General features: G+C 43.0%; 1 protein-coding gene across 2 annotated transcripts in view; it reads left to right on the forward strand.

Moving 5' to 3' along the window:
• Positions 1 to 2,759: 2,759 nt before the first annotated feature.
• GLG1 (golgi glycoprotein 1) overlaps positions 2,760 to 23,296 on the forward strand; it is a 143,129-nt gene continuing 122,592 nt past the window's right edge. For both annotated transcript variants that reach the window (XM_072636556.1, XM_072636557.1), the window contains exon 1: positions 2,760 to 3,215. In XM_072636556.1, the coding sequence (XP_072492657.1) occupies positions 2,790 to 3,215 (426 nt within the window). In that variant the 5' untranslated portion in view covers positions 2,760 to 2,789. The remainder of the gene's footprint in view (positions 3,216 to 23,296) is intronic.

The following is a 23,296-nucleotide window of genomic DNA, read 5'->3' on the forward strand; positions in this document are numbered from 1 at the left end:
TCTCCAGGCCAATGAATGACCTCCCTTACCACAGACTGGGGAGAAAAGGATGAAGAAGGACTTGGGACAAGAAGGCAGAGAAGCCCTGATGTGGCTGGTAGCCCCAGGTCAGAGTCTGGGGGAAGGAGTTATAGCTGTAAACAAAACTTCCACCAATTTTATTCTTTCCCAATTAGATTATAAGTTTGTAGAGGGTCTGGACTATGTTTTCCTTTGGTTTCTTCCCCAGCACAAAGCACCCAGCCTCATCAATAGTAAATACTTAAGAAATGTCTCTTGAACAATGAGTTAATGATCAATGGATAAAGAGCTTATTATGTGCCAGGCACTGCTTTAAGCATTGGAAATATAAAAGAAGAAAAAGAGAATAAAAATGAATAAATTCAAAATAATGTTAATTAACCAACTGGTGAGACAGAAAAAGTGATAAAATGGAAGAAGTCAAGAGATTAGGAATTTAGGAGGCTTGGATTCCCTATTCCAGTTTGGTCACTGACTGTCTGGTAGTGTGACTCCATGATCTGGCAAAGCCCATTAGCCTCTCTGTGTCTCAGTTACCTAACTGGTTAAATGAGGGACAGCCTTAGTCCTGATACTATTGTCTATTTACTGAGCACTTGATGGGTGCAGGACAAAACTGAAGTTCAAAGTCTTGAATCTCACCTGTTTAGAATGTGGAGCACAAAATCTTAGATGGCATTAAAAAAATAGGTAAAAAACATTATCCAGATATCTATATCTATCTATAATTATCTTTATAGATATCATATATCACCACTTACCTTGGTAGTGTACTTTCCAGGGATGTACACATTGATAATGAAGTTGATGCATGCATTGCCAGGGCTAGCTCAGTGTTTGGGAGAGAAGAGGTATTAGACTGACTACCAAACTGAAGGTCTACAGAGCTGTTGTGTTGACCTCATTGTTATATGCCTGTGAAACATGAACAGTCTACCAGTGCCATGCCAGGAAACTGAATCGCTTCCATTTGAACTGTCTTAGGAAGATTCTGAGGCTCACCTGGCAGGATAAGGTACCTGACACTGAAGTCCTTGCTCTAGCTGAACTGCCAAGCACTCAAACCATACCTCAAAGAGCACAACTCTGATGGGCTGGCCACGTTATTCAAATGCAAAATGTATGCTTGCCAAAAGACTATTTTATGGAGAACGCGCATGGGGCAGGCGATCATATGGTGTTCAGAAGAAACGATACAAGGACTCTCTCAAGGTCTCTCTCAAGAACTTTGGATTTGACTGTGCAACATGGGAGACTACTCAGCATGGCGTGCCCACATCAGAAAGGGTGCTGTGCTCTATGAGCAAAGCAGAATTGAGACAGCACAAAGGAAACGTAGGATGCACAAATTTGGAGTAACCACCCCAAATGTTCACACGGATTGTCTGTGCTCAACCTGTGGTAGAGCATTCTGAGCTCATATTGGTCTGATCAGCCACAGTTGTACACACTGAAATTTCACTTTATCATGGCCTCGCTGAGAACGAAGGACAACCAACCATATATCTATATATCTATATGTCTATGGATCTATATGTAATTTTCCAAACACTTTATACATCTTGCTACCTTTCCTCTTCGTTGGGGGCAGACCCTTCTAGATTCTGGCTAACGTCCTGGTTTCCTAACCCCGCAAACAGATAGAGAGTAGACAACTGAAATTCCATCTCTTTCACCCAAACTTCTGATAAATTGGGAAATGGACTGATTCACGTTTCCTTTCTTCTCTTTGCCTTTTAGAAGGGACTTGAGTCCTGACCAAAGCAGCATTTTCTCTCAGATTGGCAGTGAACAAAGCTGAACTCGGGAGCTGGAAAACCTTGAATTAAAATAATTTCCCAAATCTTACCATCGGTTGGACCCTGGTCAAGTCACTTCCTTTTCTGTGCCTCAGTTTCCTCCCCAGTAAAATGGGGATAGTCATAGTACCTGCCTCTCAGGATGGATGCCAGGGTCAGGTGAGATATTTGTAAATATCTTAGAGAGGGCTACGAAAGCTAGCTATTGTAAGAGCCTGGAAGTCTAGATTCTGGGGTTTTCTGAGCAAGAGCCGATTGTTAAATGTTCAGAGTGGGGATTGTCATTTACTGGTTTTGTGTGTTGTCTAGACTTAAGAAAGGGATGGAGAAAATGCAAATAAAGCAGAATGAACTTAAATGAATAGTAATAAAATAAGACAAAAACGAGTCCACCCCTCCCCAAAGAAAAGCCACTTGTTAAGACTTTTAGCAGCACCACCACGATGCAGGAGACCCAGGAGCCTCCAGAAGCGAAAGCGCTTGGAGCAGGTGCCTTGGAGTGGGGGCGGGGCAGCTTGCGGGAGAGTCCAGGGAGGTTCTCTGCCCCCCACCCCCATCGCAGGGCAGGAGGACCTAGGTTGTCATGTTCGTAGATGCACACATAAAGTTTTTTTTGGAATGTTGACTCAAGCCGCTGCGCGACGTGGCAGCCATCTTGGGAGAGGCACCGAGTGACGCCAGTCAAAGGAGTAAGCCGGAGGGAAGCCACCACAACCCTGACTCGGCATTCCTTCTCTTTCCTTCCTTTCCTCAGTTTATTAAAGGAAAACTTGAGAAGAACCCGCTGTTCTCTAGGTCCGCTTAAGGCGCCGCCATCTTGAATGTGGCATCACCCTTTCTCCCCGTAACCTTTCCCCCGCGCCGCTCGGCCGCCCCCCATTCGCCGGGGGCGACGGCCCCCCCCGTGGCTCCGCCCCTCATTTAAATACGTGGCGGCGCCCGGTACGTCGAGGCTGCCGCGGACCCAAGATGGCGGCGTGTGGACGTGTACGGAGGATGTTCGCCTTGTCCGCGGCTCTGCCGCTGCTTCTGCTCTTGGCGGCCCGGGCCCAGCGGCTCCAGAACCCCCCGAACCCCCAGAACCTGGCAGTCCTCCACCAGCCTCCGGGGCTGGGCCACAGGCCCTACGCCGAGGCCCCGGAGCAGCCGGCTCAGGCGCACGCTCAGCAGCCGCCCCAGCAGCCGCAGGCGCCGCAGCCGCCCCAGCCCCAGCAGGCGCAGCAGCAGTTCTTCCCTGCCGGAGCGGGGCCGGCCCGGCGGGGCGGCGCGGGGCCCGGCGGCGGCTGGAAGCTGGCGGAGGAGGAGACGTGTCGGGAGGACGTGACCCGGGTGTGCCCCAAGCACACCTGGAGCAACAACCTGGCGGTGCTCGAGTGTCTGCAGGACGTGCGGGAGGTGAGCGCCCGCCCGCGGGGAGGGGCGGGGGGCCGGGCCCGGGCCCACGCGCGTCCGCCGGCCGCCTGCCTGTGCCCCGGGCCCGGGCGGGGGGCCTCGTCCGCTCCTCCGCGCCCCCTCCCCCGTGACAGCTCGGGGGAGACCCCGGGAAGCGGCGCGGCCGCTCATTGGTGCGCGCGGTGCGGGGGCTGGGCCGGGACCCCGTAGCCGGTGCGGTGGGGACACCGAGGCCGGCGGGGTGGGCGCCTTTGCCCGGGACCCATCCCAGCCGGCGGCGAAGGCAGGGCCCGGGGCACTTGGTTCCGGGGCGCGTTGGGGGTGAGCATTGTGTGGAAGGGCTCTGGGTGCGCTGCCCACGAGCACGGTAACTTTGTGCTGCCCCTAAAAGGGAAGCACGTGGGGTTCGCCTCGGAGGGTGCCCGTCGACCCCCGGTAATCTTGGGGCGGCCTCCCTCTCTGGCGTCCACATGTGGTTCTGGCTGTCCGACGGTCGCTTGGCGATGGCCGGGCGGCCCGTGATCGGTGCGATTGAATCAGCCCGTACGGAGAGTTTCCTCTTTCCTGCAGAGGTCACGATGCGCTTAGCAGTGACTGTTTACTGGAGGCCCCGGGAGCAGGGGCGCTAGCTTGGGTCGGGGCCGGTGGGGAGGCAGGAGAGCGCGCCCCGATAAATGGGGGTGTCTGATCCCCTACTGTGCGCTATCCGGAGGAGAGGCCCCTGACTGACTCCTCTGTGCCTGGGGCAGTGCTGGGACTGTGACCCGTGGGTGCCCTGCCTTACGGAGGAGGTGCCCTTTTCTGGGAGGGGAGGATGCAGACACAAACGAAATCACAGGTCCAGCTTAAAAAAACACGGGTTTTTTTGACCAACAGCTTTAGAGAAAGGAAATTTATTCCTAGATAAATTTTGTCTTTCTCCAACAGTTTAAGTTTAGAGTTTTATAAGAAGGATAAAAAAGTTTCCTTTTATGTAGCACTTTGACGGTTACAGAATACATTGCACATGTTTTCCTTTGATCTTGGTAACGTTTGGCATTTGCTGTGATTTTTTTTCCCCTTTCGCTTTTCGGGGATTGTTTTTGTTTAGAGTCGCTGCGAGCGAGTAATGGAGCTGCAGAGGTTTGGAGACTGGTGGAGCAATTCAATGGACTTGAGATTTTCATTGATCCTCTGGTCTGCTCCCTTAGGATTCTTGGAATTTTTCGTTAGCCATGAGATGTGTAGCCGGTTTTCCTCAAGCTGATCTGCACTCTGCGATTTCCATCTCGCTTAATGGTATTTGCTGTTGCTGCTCCGCGTGGTCAGGGGATTTTGTGTGTATGTGCTCTCGGGGAAGGCAGACCCTTTCTGTCTAGCTTTAGATCTTCCTCCCCACCCTGGGCGTGCTAATCCCGTACATGGCCAGTATTGCCAGGACTTGTGGTTTGGTTGGTGTGGGAACTTCCTCCACCAAAGCAGATTGCAGTCTGTTTATAACTTTGACCGTCTTAGAGTTGCGTGAGGCTGTGGTGATCCCACTGCTGACAGGGAGAGGGGGGTGTTTGAGCTGAAGTTTGGGGCCTCCCAGGCCAGCAGTGTCTATACTGCTTTACGTGATATGCAGTAGGAATGTTTAAAACCCAGCAGTCGCTGTTATAATCCCTGTTAGCCGTGCTGGTGGAGGGCAGGCTATTTATATGGGACTAATTATAGGATCTGTTAAAGAGGCACAGTAAGTGAAATCCTGCTTTAAGTGGAAAGAATCCCAGACAAGGATTCCTGGTCCCTGGTAGGCTATCAGCTCATTTGGTGACAGGACAAAAAAAGGTTGGATGTGACTTCATTTTGTTCCTCTTACAGAAGTGGTATGAGCTGTCCAAAGGAAGTTACTAGATAAAGCTTTCATTTATAATAATTCACTAGACCATGGAGAACAGCACTTTATACACAGAAGATGCTTAGTAAGTGCTGTTGATTGACTGATGAGGATCCATGAAATAGTGTGGAAATAGATGTCTTCTAAATTGAAGCTGCTTTAGTTGAGAAAACATGAACAGCCTGCCTTCTGTTTTCTTTTGAAGTCTTCAACATGGAATCTTATTTAATGTGACTCTGGAATTTATCAACTCTGGTCGATACATCTGAAAGATAGCAACTTGGTTAAGGACATGTACTTTAGATGAAATGTAAAATTATGAACAGAGTGAAATGGAGATTTTTTTGTGAATAGGAACATTTGGCAAAGAACCTGATAGCATTTTTAATTCCTTTGAACTTAAATCTAGAGGAAGTTTTTTTTTTAATTCTTATGAGAATTATGAGGTAGAGGTGCTGAATCCATAGAGTATTTAAATCTAAAAGAATGCACACTGTTTTCTTTTGATTCTAAGCATGATAAGTTGTCCGGTTAAGTCTTAAGTTTAAACAGTTTTTTAGTTTGTCTTTTTCCTAGTGGGATGTTAAAATTTATGTTGTTTATATTTCTAGATATACTTAAAGGTAATGATTAATACCATGTATTAATTACTTCTGTGCGTCCACGCAGTTACTTAAAACTGCCTGGTGATGTGTGTGGCAGTACATTTTGAAATCTGTACATGAACAGTTTGAAGCTGTGCTTAATGTTCAGTAAGAATTGTTTAGTTTATGGCTTTTTCATAGCTTCTGTTTTGAAAGTTTTAAAAGTGTGTTAAGTGGGAATCTTTTTAAGACTTTCTCAGATGAGTAATATTTTTAAAGCAGTTTAATTCACCAAAGGGTCAGTCAGTTAAATGATAATGATAATGACAGTGATGACTGATTGGTAGCTTTGGAAAGTGAAGACTTCTTTTCAAAGCATGGTCATAAAGAATAAAGTGCAAATTTCCTTCCTGCTATATATGAGAGGGCATTAGAGATTGAGTCCTTCTTGCACAGGAAAGAGTTTCTCTCTGAGAAGTTAGTTGGGCAGCTGGCTAGGGGTGCCACAGTACATAGAGCACCAGGCCTGGAGTCAGGACAAACTTAGTTCAAACCACAAATTCACATTATGTTGTATTGTGTTTTTATTTTCTTAAATATTTCCTTTAACTGGGTGATTTTTGCCTGGCTGAAAGTGTGATGCCTTTGTTCTAACTCTCTTGTGGTCTTTAGTTCATTCTAAGGTTCAGGGCCTCTGCAGCCTGTTGTCTAGTTCCCAAGAACTGTGTTCAGAGTGCATATTCAGTAGTTTATAATAATCACAGTTCACCTGTATATGCTGCCTTAAGGTTTACAAAGCACTTTTCCTCATAGACTGATGAGCTAGAGATCACAGGTGCCATCCCACTTTGCAGATGATCAGTTGAGGCTAGAGAGGCAGACTTGTGCAGTGTCACCACAGAATTGGTTTCCACCTCCATCCTTTTGCACCAACGCCTCCTAGGTCTGGAATGCCCAGAGGCAGCTTTTGTCACCACTGCCTTTTCTGTCCTTAGCTTCCTTCCACACTAAGATTTGTGACTTCTCCTTTCTCAAATCCTTTCCTCATCTGGCTCATTGTTCTCTGCCCCTGTCCAGATAATTTTGCTTTATTGATTCGCAGGTTTTATCAGGCTCCTGAAGAATGCACACTCCCTGGTGCCCGGACTGTTTTTTTTTTTTGTTTTTTGTTTTATTTTCATATTCCTATTGCCCTGAAAACAATAGTACCCTTCTTAGATGTTTGTGACAGCTGGGACTTGAACCCAGATCTCCTGACAGTCAGGTGCTCTCTCCACTGTTTCACCTAGAATTGAACATAAATTAATGGATTAGTCCTAAACCAAGAATATGCGCAAAACAAGAAGACTCTGTCAGACTCCTTCTACATCTGCTTAATTTACATAAAATAGAGCTGCTTTTTCAACCTCTGCTTCTCCAAAGAGAACTGGAAGATGAGACAGCTGGGATGTGGGAAGCAGCTGGACCAATTGTGGGCCAATTGCTGGAGGGACATACATGGGGCCTTTAACAGTTGGGTCACAGGCAGCTAGAGAATCCTTGTCTGCCTGGTCTTCCCCACCAGGATCAGCAGTCTGTAATAATAACCATAGCTGGCATTTGCATGGCAGTTTAAAGTTTGCAAAGTGCTTTACTTCATTTGCAGCTCACCACGCCTCTTTGAGGTAGTTTTTACAGGTATTGCTTTCCATTTTTATAGATGAGGAAACTGAGACTCTAAGAGGTAAGGGATTTGCTCATGATGAAAAAAATAAACATTTACTACATTCTGGGCACTGTGCTGTTTGCTTTACAAATATTATCTCGTTTAAACCTCGTGACTACCCTGGGAGGTGGGTGCTGTTATTATCTCTGTTTAAAGAAGAGGAAACAGATGTAAATAAAGGTGGGGTGAGTTGCCCAGGGTCACCCAGCTAATAAGTGCCTGAGGTAGGATTTGAACTTGGGTCTTCCTGACTTGAGGCCCAGCACTTGGAGTGTAACTGCTGTACGCCCAAGGGGCTTAATAAGTGTCTGAGACAGAATTTGAATTACAGTTCTTCCTGACATCCAACACAAAACTTAAAAATTGTAGAATTTCCTTCTTTCTGCTGCCTAAAAAATAATCCCTACAGCAGCATGAGAGAAATAGCTTGGTGTCCTGGCGATGGGGTCTTAAAGATCTGGGTTCCAGTCCTACCTCTGACACCTACCACCTCTGTGACCCTGTGGGAGTCAGTGCTCCAGATACTGATTTCTCAGAGGGAATGGAACTAGATTGAACATTGGGAAATGTTTAACAAAATAAATAAAAATGCAAAGCAAGATAAATAGTTGAATTTATGGTACTTCTATTTGATTTTCATACCACTACTCAGATTATGTGTAGCAGGGAAGGTACCCACATACCTTGGTAGAAAGAGTTTCTTTCCTTGAAATTTGTGTGCATGATCGAAAATACAGATTTGGCCCCTGGCCCTTTCCTTACTACTACGTACTTGACACTCCATTTAGTGGGAACCAGGGAACAGCCTATTTAATTTTGGGAGAGAGACTCTGGAAAGAGAATATGTAGACAAAAACAAAGCAACCTCTGCCCCCAGGGAGCTTATATTCCGATGGTAGAGGGAAAACCAGTGGAGAGCAAAAAACTAAAGACAAGATATATTCAAAGGAGATACCTAAGTGGAGAAGGAAAGGAGTGGGGGATGATGGGAGGTCTCTTGTAGTTGCCTCTTGAGCTTTGAAGGAAGCTGGAGGAGGAAACGCATTCCCTGCCTGGGGAGAAAGGAAATGGAATATGGGCCAGCTTGGATGCAGTGGAAGAGAGCGATGTGCAGTGAGGAATAGGGAAAGGGGGGTGGTTAAAATTTGAGAAGCTGGAGAATAGTCTGAACTTGGTCCTAGAGGAGGGACTCTGGAGGTATTGGGACCAGGCAGACTATGGAAACAGTGAGCCTGTCCTGCAGAGCTTTGCCTTTTTCCTTAAGTTGAGCCTGGTTACTTTAGTGACTTCTTTACCACCCTTTGGGGCCAGTTAAATCCATTCTCCAGGTAACATGTATCCTAATCTCCCCTCAGGTCTTCCTTTTAACTGCTTGATTCTCATATTGTGAACACTAGGCTCTTCACTAATCTGATTGCCCCTCTGTCCTCCTAAAATGTGGTGCCTGGAACTGGACTCTATTATAATAGTGATGGAAAAAGTGTTCGATGAAAAATAAATGTGTGAGAATGGTATAGTGGAGATGCCTGTGATGGGAGTTAGAAAAGCTAGTTCGGTTACTGACTGTCGATGTTATTGTTGTCTGATCATTTCACTTGTGTCCCACTTTCGGTGGCCATCACCATTTGGGGTTCTCTTGGCAAAGATCGTGGAGTGGTTTGCCATTTTCTTCTTAAGCTCATTTTACAGATGAGGAAACTCAGGCAAATAGGGTTTAAGTCACTTGTCCAGGGCCATACAACTAGTAAGGGTCTGAGGCCAGATTTGAACTCAGAAAGATGAGTCTTCCTGATTCTAGGCCCAGCCGTCTATTCCATATACCAGTGCTGCCCAGTATGGCTGCCAATAACCACCTCTAACCTCTGTGACCTCAGCTGTCAAAGAAAGCTGGCCATTGGACTACATGATCTTTAAGGTCTGCTAGTGCTGACATTGTATAACCTAAGAACAAAAAATAGTCTTGTTCCCAGTAGGAGCATAGCATGATAGCATGATATTTTTGAGGGGGGTGGCAGTGAGGGGTCACATCTATGATAACATTGGTGTAAGGAGAGTATTTGCCTTTGGGTCTGTGGAGGGAAAGGAAAAGTTTTATCTTTGGAATACATATACTGCAGAACACCTGGGCAGAAATAGGCTATAGACAAGCTCAGAAAACAGATCCTAAACTTGCCATAGAGGCTTGATGTAATAGTAAATGAAATAACTTCAGTTATCTAGACATCTTCTGGAGCTCTTTTTCTGCTGAAAGTAGAGTAGCTCAGCGTTTCTTGACTTATCTTAATGATCCTTCGTTCAACTAACAAAGTGATTTTCCTAAAGCTCAAGTCTGACCAAGTTGTTCCCTACTCAGTAAACTCTAGGGGCTTACAGGATCCTTTGTAGGACCCTGGATAACCTGCTCCCCTCCTACTTTTATGGTCTTCCTTTGTCTTCCTCCCTGACAGGTACTCTTAGATCTAGAGTTGCTGGCTTCCTGTTTGTTCCAGCAACAACGCGCTCCGTCACTCATGTCCTGTCACCCATGACTGGGATGCTCTCTCCTCAAGGACTATTGACTGCCCTGGCATCCTTTAGGACTCCACTAAAATCCCATCTTCTACTGGATGCCTTTTCCAACCTCTCTTAATTCTAGTGCCTTTCCTCTTAATTATTTTTTTTCTGTCCTAGATAACTGGCTTTGTATATGTTTGTTTGCATTTTGTCACCACATTAGATTGTGAGCTCCTTTGGAATAGGGATTGTCTTGTTTCTTTTTGTATCTGTAATGCTTAGCACAGTGCCTGGCTCTGGCGCACAGTAGGTGCTTAATAAATATTTATTGATTTTTTATTGATTGATTCTGGATTTGATTCTCATTAACTGGGAGGAACCTAATTATTGGGAGTGGAAATAAAAGAGGAGTGGGGTAGTGACCAGTTTGTCATAGAGGAAAAGAATTATAGGGATAGTCTGTCAGTTACCCCGTATGTAAGATTGTAACAGGTTGGTCCCAACCACAACATGAGTATGAACAAAGGCACAGAAGTAGAAATGAAAATACTACTTGGTGATCAAGGAAAGCAATAATAGTTCATTCATTAGCCCTTTGTGATTAGAATGTTTTCACACTTTCTTTTAGGTTAAGAAACTGAACTGAATGGAATGAAGACTTAGGAAGACCATGAATACCATTGTCGAGAATTTTAGGCGTGATTTAATAGACAAGGCCGTAGGCCTGATGAATAACCTGGCTTATGAAGTAGTCTGGGTGCTGAAGCTTGAGTTAAATAATTTTTAGAAATATCTTTTTTGTATCAATGAATATAGTATTTGTTGACAGAAAATTGTTGCATTCTGATTTATTGTGCAGTAATGAGAAATATAGAACATTTGGTCAACCAAAAATTGAGACGTTTCTCTATTATTTGGGTCATTAGAGTCCTAATGTGTTTAATCCTAGTGGTCTAAAAGATTCTTGTTTACTATGATAAATTTGAAAAGGAGACTGCTTATATATCTAATAGGATACTTTTCCTGTCAAGTTAGCTGTGCAGACTAAAAGTTCTTACTTTTGATGACTTCATATTGCCTTCTGAGCTCTTTGTACGTGACAAGAGAATTCATCGTCACTTACGTAGTAGTTTAACCCTAGAGAGTTGGCATGTGGAGCCTGTTACATTGTATTAGATAAATTTCAAACTTAAGAAAAAATTCCTATGTAGCTTTAGTTGTGTACCAATAGTAATAGCTGAAAGTAGTTAAAAATTAAGTGTTGAGAAAGCTTTTACAAATGTTAGCAGGCATTCAGTGACATTAGATTGAAAGTATAAGACATAAAAAGATGGGATTTCAGAAATGGAAAGGACCTACCATAAAGATTATAGAGCATAGATAGAGATCAAAGAGGCTGTGCTGTCAAACACCCTCTGCTCCCAACTCCAAAGACACAAAAGATTGAGTGACCTGCCCAAGATCATACTGGTAATAAGTGTAAGGACCAGGCTTGGATTGGAACCCAGTTCCTATGACTGAAGTCCAGTACTCCCCTTCGAGTCCTCCATCCCCTTCTCCATTTGGCAGAGGAGGATACTGGGACATTTAGGTTCCTAGTGATGAATGGGACTTTAGAAATTTTCCATTCTGATTCCTTATTTTACAAAAATGAGAAAACTGAAGTCCAAAGAGCTTGTGACTTGCTTAATGTCACACAGATACTAAATAATAGCCAAGAAGTGACACCATGCTGCGTTAATATGTAAGAGAATTACAGAGGGTACGTGGATATATTTGTTAAATTGAGGGAGCTTTGTTCATACTGGGGATGGGACAGTGTGCCCTGAGCACCCACCTGCCTGCCCATCTGCCCTAGACCCTGCTGTCCTGGTTAATGATTGGTTGTCCAACTTGCCCACTGTACCTAGCTCTGGCTCCAGCTCGCTGGGCACCTTCACTCCTCGTCCCACAGTCCCTGCTCTGCAGCTTTCTTACTAGAGGTGCCTAGAGCACGGAGGGCCAGGTAAGTTTAGACTTAGCAGAGTGTGTCAGAGGTAGCCCTCAGCCTGGGTCTTTCTGGCTCTGAGGCTACTTCGTACCTGCTTCTGAACCATAGACACAACTGTTCATGCAAGCTGAGGGTAGGAAGAGAAATGTTTTCCAAAGGGAAAAGAAATTGACTTAGGCAGTCATTATATACTCTATACCATACTGTCTCTGACACTTGACTGTGATTCCAATTTTGGAATCACAAACAAACTCTGTTATCGTTCCTGGAAAGGGTATGTCAGTTTGCTCCCCTCTAGTGCCCCTCACCATCTTTGTAATTTTCCAAACCAAACTATCCTTCTGAGCTCATACTCCCTTATCATATGAGGTTTTCTTCTATTAAAATGTCAGCTCCTTGGGGCAGTGACTATGGTAAACTTTTGTATTTGGAATTCTAGTGCTTGGCACATAGGAAGCATTTAACAGATGCTTTTTCATTCATGCTAGCACAGGCCAGCACCTCCTCTGCAATGTGCAGACTTTGTAGAGTCATATAGCAGTATGTATTGAGGTCACACTTAAACCTAGGCCTTATGAACTTCAACCTGAGACTTACCTTCTTTTTCCATTGTCATACTACCTCTGCCTTTCCTACTTCACAGTTTCCTTCTACATTTTCCAGGTGATGAGATGAATAAATTGCATAGGTTTTTGTGAGTTCACATTCATCCTATTTAAAAAAAAAAATAGGATTAAAAATCCTGTTTAAAAGAGAGACAGAGACAGACGCACCACTTTCAGCTTTCCTCTCTTTCAGAGGGGTTTCCATCAACAAAACGTTTTTTTCTTCTGAATTTTTTTGAAACTGAGTGTCAGATTTTAGTCATTAACATCAGCTTTCCTTTTTCACTTTTTCATGTGATTATCTATTTACAATGGTAATAATTTATATAGCACTTAAAGGTTTACAAAACACTTGGATGTGTTATCTCATTAGCACGTTGTTAAATGGTAGAGTTGAGTTAGTCTGCATGAGAATTTCTGGGATTCTATTTTTACATAATATTCACAGGTTTACATTTAAATTATAAATGGGCTTTTCAGGCACCAAAGTTCTTTTATTGTCTAAGGAACATTTTCTTTTTTTTCTTTGTTATATTTGGATTTTTAGATTTAATTTAGAAACTTAGAAAGTCAGCACCTCGATTGTTCTATTAGACATTTGGATTTACTTCTTTTGTAGACTTTTCAAATTATCTTGAAAAAGATTTTTCTATAAGTTTTAAATTTAGCACAATGCCAACAGGCAGTTACAGTAAACTTTAAAAAAAAAGAAAACCTAAATATTTTATTGGTCCCTTTTGTCATTATATGTCATTTTAGAAGCTCACCTCTCCAGATTGAGCCATCTTTTGTTATAGAGGAATATGCTCAATTGCCCTTAGCAAAGATGAATACAGTAAATTCTGAATTTAGTGCATTATTTACCATCATACATCCTTGCCTCCATCCCTGCTTCTACTCTCATACACCATACCTCATCATTCTTATTGTTTTCAGGGGTAGGAATCTGACTGGGTAGCCTTAAAGCAGAGGAGGAGTGAGAGGAGAGAAGAGAAAGAAAGAGAAAATATGATTCCTTAACTGTATATTAACTACTATGACATCTATAGGAGATAATGATGATCTTTATATTTCCATTTATATCTTTAAAGTTAGATTGTGTAGCTTAACTTTGAGAGTATTATTAGGGAATGAGTTAGAATATCCTCTGAAGAGAAACTAAAGCAACTTCCTGAAGTAATACTGTGTTTCATAATTTTTTTGCCCTCTCCCACAAAGTTTAAATCTAGGTTCTACTATTGATTCAACAACAAAGCCTTCGTTCCTATTTATAGGCAGGAGGTAGGTTCAGTGCTCAGATGTGGAAAGTAGAAAACTTTTTCTATTCTGCAAGATGCCCAAGTTAAACCAACCATATTATGGTTTTTAACTAACTACATTTTAAGACATCTATAGAAAAAAGTAAGAAGTGTTGTTTGTTTTATTGGTTGAGGAACAGAAGGCTTGAATGGCATCTGTGTGCGTGCTATAGCTTTCCTGAAAGTCCTAGTTGTCTGACTAGTAATAAGGTTTTTTTTCTTCAAAGCAGCCGTTAGCAGCTTACAAAAAATAAAACCCACAACTGGTCATTTTTTACTGTTCTTCCTACTTCAAGAGACCTGTGCTCTACCCTGGAGGAATTCAGCTGGTAGGTCCCTTGGAAAGTCTGGGAATTAGATTTGCAGGAGTCATTTGTTCTTGTTAGTGTGTTTTGTTTTGTTTTGTTTTTCATTTTTGACCCCACTTTCCTTTCTTTGGTGCAGCTGATCCTGTCATTTTGAACTTGGATGATGCTTGAAATAATAGCCTTTCCCCATAACAGTACCTTTTGCAATATCTCTAAGAGTCATTGAAGTGTGCTTTTAAGGAACCATAATTTTGCCCAGTTCCTTGTAGTAATCCATTCTTTAGCATTAAACACGGTGAAAGAGAGCTATGGAATGCTTACATAGGGCATGAAATCCAGAACACAATTGACAGAAGTCTAAGGAAAGGTGGGAAACAAGTTCAGTTTGGTTTAATGTGTTCAAGGTCAGCCCTAATGTTGGTAGGTTCACACACACATGACCATTGGTGTCACAATCAAGATTGTTTTTCTCAATTCACAAGCAGCTGTGGTCAGGGAGGGCACTGGAGGAGGGGGACAGTCATGTAGGAAGGACTTCCTACATGAAGTGCTCAAGTTCTTCTTGAAGGGAGAGGATTTGATGGTGAAGAGGGGTGACAGGTAATGGCCAGTGCAAAGACTCAGGAGGGACATAGCATCTATGAGGGACAGCACAAAGGCTGATTTGACTTGATTGTAGAGGAAGGGGTTAGTTAGGTGGTTCATGCCTAAGGTTGCAAAGTTATTTGGGGATAGGTTGTAAAAACAAACAGAGGAGCCTCTGTTTGGTTCTAGAGACAGTAGGAAAAGCCATTGAAGGTTATTGAGTAGATGAGTGTCATAGTTAGACTTGCACTTTAGGAAATGCACCTTGATAGCCTATGGAAGGTGGACTGGAGAGATGAGAGACTTGAAGAATATGGTAATTTACCTTAATGGAGAGGTAGAATTCCTTGGACTCTTCTTGAAAGACCGGCTTTTTAGCTCCTAAGGAAAACAAACTAGGAGCAATACCTGGAAGCTGTTTTTCAGGCAAATTTAGCCTTGACGTAAGGGGGAGAAATTCCTAATAATTAGAAATATCCTGAAATAGGTTAAGCTCAATAGGTTTTGGCCACTGGGAGTTCAGCAGACAAATACTGGATGACCACTTTTTGTTTATGTTGTAGAAAGGGTTACTGGTGGGCTAGTCAGTCTCTGAAGTCCTTTCCAGCTCTGAGATTCTGTGATTCTGGATTAGTCTTGATGTGAGGCAGGAGGGAACATTTAGATGACAGTGATGGAAGTTGTTTTTTTTTTGTTTTTTGTTTTTAAGAAAGATTAGTATGAAAGTAGCGTCTGTGAATGGGATCAGGGACTGTAGGGAAGATGTTGGAGTGGGATCTGAAGTCATAAATGTAGACCTTGAAGGGATTTTAGAGATCCTCTGCTGCCCCTTATTTTATTGATGAAAACCCTGAGACTCAGAGAGGGCAAGTCATGTGTCCATGGTCCCATGAGACTTAGCAGAAATCCAGACATGGAAGAATTGGTGCAAGTGTCTCTTGTCCTCTGGAGAGTAATTTGGTGGCACTCCTCTAAGAATTGGAGAAGAATTTCATGTGTTAACTTAAATCACTTTTTTCCATTTATAGACAGTCTTGTATCTGTCTCTGCCAATGCCACTGAACTAGGGAAGGAGAGTATTGAGCCTGAGCACTCTATCACACTTTACAGAGGTAGAAAGGGTAAGTGGGAGAAAATGTCAAAAAGCTTACTTGCAAAATAATAAATATTTGTTTTCCAATTTTATTAAGCTTGGAGTTGGAGGAAAAGGCTCATGAAAAAACTTTATTGTACTTCCCAAGATAGAGTCTCAGTTCCCCTTTCTTACTATTCGTAAGAGAATTTGAAACAGCTGCATTATTTATAGAGGACAGTTGGATTCTAATGTTGCTTACCATCTTACTGCTCAAATAAAACTGAGCCTCTTTCCATTAATGAAAAATAACAGTATAACATAATGAAAGTGTCATTTTATTAAGACTCTTTGACATTTTATAGGAAATTCCAATACTGTTCATAAATAACTGCCAGAAGTGCATTACAAATAGGTTCATTGTTGAGTAGACAGACGTGTGAAACATTTTTTGTGGCGAATGTCTCCTTCAAAAGAATTCGTTGTATTTTCATCAATATGGCCATTTGAAGTGCTGACATTTTTGTTGTAAGGAGGAAATGGGTTTTTAGGTTAAAAGATGCTGTACTAGTATTTGTTTAAAAATAGGATTCTACTTTTAAAATGATGTTTTTTTCCCAGTGCCTAGCCCAGTGCTCCATATATAACAGTCATTAAATGTTTGTTTATTTGATGAATTGTTACCCTAATTCTGAACACACTCAAATAATGTGAAGCAAGTAGTTCCACGTGTAGCTCTGTTTCATGGGGAGCCTTGCTTAGGGAGACAGAAATGCTGCTGGCTTTGGCAGTGTTATATTGTCCTCTCAGTTGATGCATGCTTCAGTGACTATAAAATTTAATGTGAAATTGTTTTCAAGTCTTTATGTATGTTTGAAACTTTCTAGGAAGAAAATGGTTAGCAAAATTTATTGCTTGTCAAATTTTAAAAAGCAGAGTCTATTATATGTGTGTCTTACTAGGATTAATTCAGATTTCTTTGAAATACAAAGTGTATATGCTAATAGTATAGTATATGTATGCATGTAATATATACACACATACATTATAAACACATATATTTATATGTATATATTATGCTTATGCTAATATTTAGTGTATGATATATGATATTTACATAAATATATACCACACGTGTGTATATTATATGTAAATATAACATAGTATGTGCCTATAATGAAATATTTTACATATAATATATATTCCACATATACTAATGTTAGTCTGCGTACATATATGTATATATTATACATACACCATACCTCAGTTGAGGGAATCACCATCATTCAAGTTTTCAGTCTTAGAGTCATACCTAATTTTTTTCTTTTTCCTCCACTTCTGATTGCCCAGCTGTCTACCATTGAGGGGCATGCAAGCTAACTTAGCTGAAGTAGCAAAGGGTCCCAGGAGAGTCAAACCACTGACACTTTGCTCACCATACCCTCTTAGTGGAAACAATCCAGGATCTAAAGTCCATGAGCTCTGAGGATTTCAGTATCCCCCACCCCCAGACCATTGGTCCTGTTTCTAGATTGATTTCTATAGCCATCTTAAAAGGAAACAGCTCATGTGGAGAAAGGGCTCACTGTTTCTGCTGCCATCAACAACAGACCAACTGCTAACCAGCAACATGAGCCTGAGAACCTCAGGAATAACAGCCTCCTCCCTACTACCACTCAGGCTCTGTCCCAGCAGTTATCTTCCATGGTGGAAATACTACTGACGTCGCAAAGAAGAGTTATTGCCAGCAAAGTCCTTAGTAGTAGGTGTTTAGTAAATGTTTGTTAAATTGAATTATTGAATTCATTTTATTGGGTTCTCATCCTTCTACTGTTAGTTTTTGACATGGAGAAGCTGGTATGATAAAACAATTTTATTATCTCAAAGCAATTCAGTTCAATTAACAGTAATGGATATATTTGTTAATCATTTGGGGTAGTGTGCTAGGGGTACAAAAGAAATCAACTAGACAATGTTATGGCTAGCATATGTGACTGGGGTTAACATACCTAAAATATACCCACTGAGAGGAGCTCTGGAGTGTTATTTTAATTGTCCTAGTCTGGAGGACACAGAGTCTGTTGGCAAGTCAACCACTAATGATTTGCATTGTCAGGTAATTGACTTCCCTTATTTTCGTGGATCCTACTATTATATAGGGGTTAGGCAGAAGCTCTTTTCCCTTCTGCATGTGTGCAAAAGAAAACAATCTTTGAATTACCAGTATTCCTTTATCTCTGGTTTTAAGTGTGGTGCTGTGTTAGTTTAAGCTTTGGTTTGTTCCACTTTTTATCAGGTCTTTGTGAGAATCAGATGAGATAACTTTTGCAAGACATTTAATTAACCTTAAAGTACTCTTTAACAAATTCCTTGTAGTAGTGCCTAGCACAGAATTTCAAAGTCAGAAGGGACCTCTCAGCAACTGTCTAGTCCACTACGTAGCTGAAAAAAGAATCCCCACTGCTACATACCTGACAGGTAGTCATGTAGTAGGAAGTCTTAGCAGGATTGGGTGGGAAGAAACTTACTATCTCCCTGGGCATAGAATCACCTACCCAGATCTGGACAGAATTCATCTCTTCCAACTTTGTCAGTTTATAGATGAGGAAACTGAGGTCCAGGTGGGTTCAGTGACTTGCATAAGGTCATACAGGGAGTAAGCATCAGAAGGAAGAAAAGAAGCACATTTATTAAGTACCTACTGTATGCCAGGCACTATGTTAATATTTGTAATGCTAAGTGATTTACATGTATCCCTTTTGATCCTCACAACAACCCTGAAAGGTAGATGCTATTATTATCTCCATTTTGCAGATGAAATAACTGAGGCAGGGGGAGGTTAAGTGACTTGCCCAAGGTCACACAGTTAGTATCTGAGGTCGGACTTTGTAAAGTGGCAGATCTATGCTGACCTGATTATGCCAGTTGTAGGGTGGTAGTCTATCCTGAGGGATGGTCCCACCTTCAAGAGAATACTGAGAAACTGAAGAAAGGGCAGTCCATGCCAGCATGGAAATAAATAGATTTTATTGGGGAAATCTAGCACATAAAGGGAGAGATCAGAGGAGGAGATTCAGAGTAATAGAGAAGAAACAAGAAGGTAGGGATCAGAGGAGGTAAGAAGGAGAATGAGGCAGAAAACAGAAGGGATGAGCTTAGAAGAGAAAGGAAGGAAGATGAGGGAAAAGAGGGGGCTGCCAAGAGGGAGACGTGGGAAACGGGAAGGATCAGGGAAAGGAGAAGCAGGAGGAAACAGAGAAGAAGGGGGAGCAGCAGGAGGAACCAAGGAAAAAGGGGAGTAGCAGGGGAGGTGGTGGGAATGGAGGCATGGAAGAAAGGGGCCAAAGTCCTGGGGGCCATAAGAAGTATCCAAAATGTCCAGTTGACTCCTATTCCCCTTTCGTGAGCCAGCTCTAGCTACAAGCATCTTGCAATCTTTACTGAGAATGGGGTCCTGAGAGAGCTCTATGAAGGCCATTTTTGACGGTATTTCCATCCATTTCCCTTCTCTGGGACACTATAAATCTAGGTGTAAGAGAGTATTGCATTGTAAAGACCCCAAAATGGGCCATGTTTTTTTGGTCTTCAGGTGATATTGAAGCCAAGCTCTGTTGCAAAAAAACACAAGCCTTTTCTTTTTAAGTTCTTTAGAGAAACTAAACTTTTTTCCAATTTTGTAAAAGACAACCCAAAGGCGAATTTGTGGGAATTGAAAAGGATTGACCCATCACAGTGTGGGGACTGGGAGTAAGCCTTGGGAAACAAATAAAACAAAAAAAGTACCTGAAGTTTTCCCTGTTCTCTAGTGTCCAAGAGAATTGAGAGAATTGGGCATATGCTTCTGGTTAGGGTGTCTGTCTCCCAGGCTTGTGCTCAGGTCCATGGACTCTAAACTGAACTGATAGACCAAGAGACTGAGAGCAACAGTCTGGATGCAAGACAGCCTCCTTAGTGTCTGACCTAGATGGAACCTGAGAGCATCAGGCCGAAAATGCGTCTCCAAGCCTTCCTCGGTGCTTGGAGAGCAATCCCAACTGCAGGCAAGAAAGGGATAGGGAGAGAGAGGAGGCTTACATACCTTCCAGTCGTGGTTGGAGAAGAGCTTGAGGGTAGGCATTTTCCTGGTATCAGGGAGCCATATGTTGCAATGTAGGGGTGCTGGGAATCCTGAAATTCAAGGGCAAAAGATGCTAGTCCCACCTCGAAATTATTCGACTCAAGCCTTCTTTCAGTCAGAGACAAGGTTTATTGTTTCATCAATAGAAGCTGGCCAGACTCTTAAAGAAGGAATCTGAGCACTTTAATGGAGACAAGATGAACCTTTTATACAGAAAGACGGTGGGAAAATCTGCGTGTGTTTGTCCTTTGTTGCCAAAGAAGACCATGCCATCAGAGAAGTAATGACATGACTTGCACTTGACTTTGTTTTGAGTGAGGGAGGGCTGTGCAGGTCACCAGCCTCACTTCTCCTCCAGAGCCATCTGAATCCAGTGACTAGATATTCATCAGGATGACTGGAGATGACCTCATCTCCAGGAGGAGGCAATTGGGATTAAGTGACTTGCCCAAGGTCACACAGCTAATGAGTGTCAAGTGTCTTGAGGTGAGATTTGAACTCAGGTCCTCCTGACTCCTGCACTGGTGCTCTATCCACTGCACCACTAGCTGTCCCAGGAAAATCTATATGTTAAGGTGAAGTGGCTAAGTAGTCTGGGATGACTGGGAGGTTATAGAAGGAACCTAGAAGGAATTAAGGTTGGGAAGTTACCTGGGGCCATCCCAACTATGATGGGTGGCCTAGAGTAGGTTAGAGGTAATAGAATTAGACCTTTGGACATGGGGCCACAATGAAAGGCCAGTTGAAAGGATTACTGGGAAGAAATGATGCCTCAGGGGACCACCAGTGACTTGGCCTTGTGGAAAAGTTGGAGTGGTTTCCAGGGCATACCCCCTTCATTCCTTTCTTAGAAACAAACAAATAGGAGTGGAGCCAAGATGGTAGAGTAGAAGCAGGTACCAGCTAGAGCTCTCCCCCCACATCCCTTGAAAAACCTGTAAAAAATGACTCTAAACAAATTCTAGAGCAACAGAAGCCACAAAATGACTGACTGAAGCAAATTGTCAGCCCAGGACAGTCTGGAAGGTTGACTGGAAGGGTGTTTCATCCCAGGTTGGGAATGCAGTTTGGCTTGGGTTGAGCCAGCAAGGACAAAGTGGGAACAGACCTTAGGGGAGTGAATCCCAAGTGACTGCTGCAGATTCCAGTCTTCTCAACCCACAAACACTAAAGACAGCTTCAAAGGTCAGTGGGAAAGGTCTCTCATCAGGCTGAGAGGGGAACATGGTGGGCTCTAACCCCAGGGCAGCTGCAGCCCTGTTGAAGGTAGAGGTTGCTTCTGGAGACCTCCACTTAACAAAGCTCAAAGTCAAGTAATTGACTAGGAAAGTGAACAAACGGGGTAAAAGAAACAGACTATAGATTCTTACTTTGTCAGTGAAGAGATATTTTCTTACATCATTGGTGATGAGGAGGATCAAAATACACAGCCAGAAGAAGACAACAAAGTCAAAGCTCCTCTAAAGCCTCAAAGAAAAATATGAATTGGGCTCAGGCCATGGAAGAGCTCAAAAAGGATTTTGAAAATCAAGTAAGAGAAGTAAGAGAAATGAGAGTGATGCAAGAAAATCATGAAAAATAAGTCAACAGCTTATTAAAGGAAACCCCAAAAAATGCTGAAGAAAAAAGACAAAAAACCTTCCTAATATGTGCCAACCCAACAAATATTTATTGAGTGCCTCATTGGTGCTAGGTGTTTGGGGTACAGCAACACAGCGACAAAACAAGACAGTTCTGACTTCCGGGAAATTAGAAAGTCACATTTACATATGTATTGGGAACATTATTTCCTAAGGCCCCACCCTTATTAGGCTAGGTTAGTTTTCTTTAAAAAGAAAACATTGAAACCATTCTTGGAGACCTACCTGACCCAAGGGAACTAAGCCATTGGAGTATGTAGCTTTCTGGTAGCCCCAAAGCAAAAGTCAATTCATGAGAAGTTGAACTCTTCCCTCCGGTTTCTGGATTGTGAACCAGCCTGACTGCCATTGGCAGAGAAGCTGCATCTCCCTGAGTCAATATTGTATTCTTGCTGAACAGCCTGAGGCTAAGTAAACTTCCTTTTGCTAATTGTTAGATGGTCTCTGAGTCCCATTTGAGTCTGTGCAGACTAGCCTGAGTCAGGCTTGGCCTACAGCAGTTGGTGATTGATAATAGGACTAGTTTGGTGTGATGGCTCACATTTTGGTCGAAGTAATTCAGATGCAGTAGAGGGTGAGTCCCAGGTGACCTCTGCCTGTGAAGGGAAATTATTGACTTGTGGGCATTAGAAAGAAAATAAACTGTCTTTCGGCATTTAGCAACTAGGGACAGGTGTGACCCTGAATTGTCGATCTGATCTGAGTCAGGCCTGCCCTATGACCGCATAAAAATCTGTACTAAGTATGCACCAAGAAACTACAAGGTAATTTCAGGGGAAACTTCATGTCAGAGGTAGTACTCATACTTAGGGTAGAATCTTGGAAGGAGGCTAAGGATCCTACAGGCTGAGGCAAGGACAGCATGTTTCACAGATAACACACAGGAAGCATTGGAGGTCTCGGACTCCAGCCTCTAATAGGTTCACCTTTGATCTGGTCAGATGGGCAGACTGCTTTGGAGGGGTTAATGATCAGCTTGATTCTAGTCTAGTCTTCTCAAATGGTTGCTTGGAGAACCAGCTCCTACAGTATTCACAGGGGGCTGATGAGAAGGGGGTCAACTACCCCTACATCTCCATGGGGTCAGTTGAGTCATGCAAGCTTATGCACTCCCCTAAACCCCTCAAGCCTCAGTGGGAGCCAGTTAAGACAGGTACATGTATTTCTCTATGCATTACTATGGTGTCCCCTATGGATTCCCCATTGACTGACCAGTGCCCACTTGCTTTATAGGGCAACAGACAAAGAAGGCATCTTGCCAACATTAAGCTCACTTTAACAATATTGTCATTCCATGCAAATGTAGTAAATATTACTTATGTCATCCCTATATCTCACTGGGTAGCCTCCATAGGTGTAACACCATTGTGATACCCACAGCTACTGCTATGAATATACATGCATGTTTCCAGAGTAAATTCACAAAACATTAACTCTTAATATTTTCAGATACCAGAAAGCCAGTTCCACCATGGTAACAATGAAGTTTGTACACATTACCAATAAAGGGAGCACTGCCATCCCCAAGCCTTCCCTCTGTTAGACCTTCCCACAAACAAGCCCCCCTAGGCAAATATTCACCTCTCACTCATGCTAACTGCTCTGTTCTGCCTGCTCTCTCTCAGCTCTGCCCTTCCTGCTCTTCTCTTTCTGGCAAGCCCCTCCCCTTCTGACAAGCTCATCCCACCATGGGCTTCATGTGACTCAAGTTGTGGGCTGGGCCAAAGTTCAAAGCAGGTTACATGGGCCTATTAAGGGATAGGGAAGATTTTCAGATTCTCTTAACATTATAGTAGAACTGCCTATCACTATGATTTTGGGAATTACTG

This window comes from Notamacropus eugenii, chromosome 1, assembly GCF_028372415.1.
Source record: "Notamacropus eugenii isolate mMacEug1 chromosome 1, mMacEug1.pri_v2, whole genome shotgun sequence".
In the NCBI taxonomy this organism is placed as follows: domain Eukaryota; kingdom Metazoa; phylum Chordata; class Mammalia; order Diprotodontia; family Macropodidae; genus Notamacropus; species Notamacropus eugenii.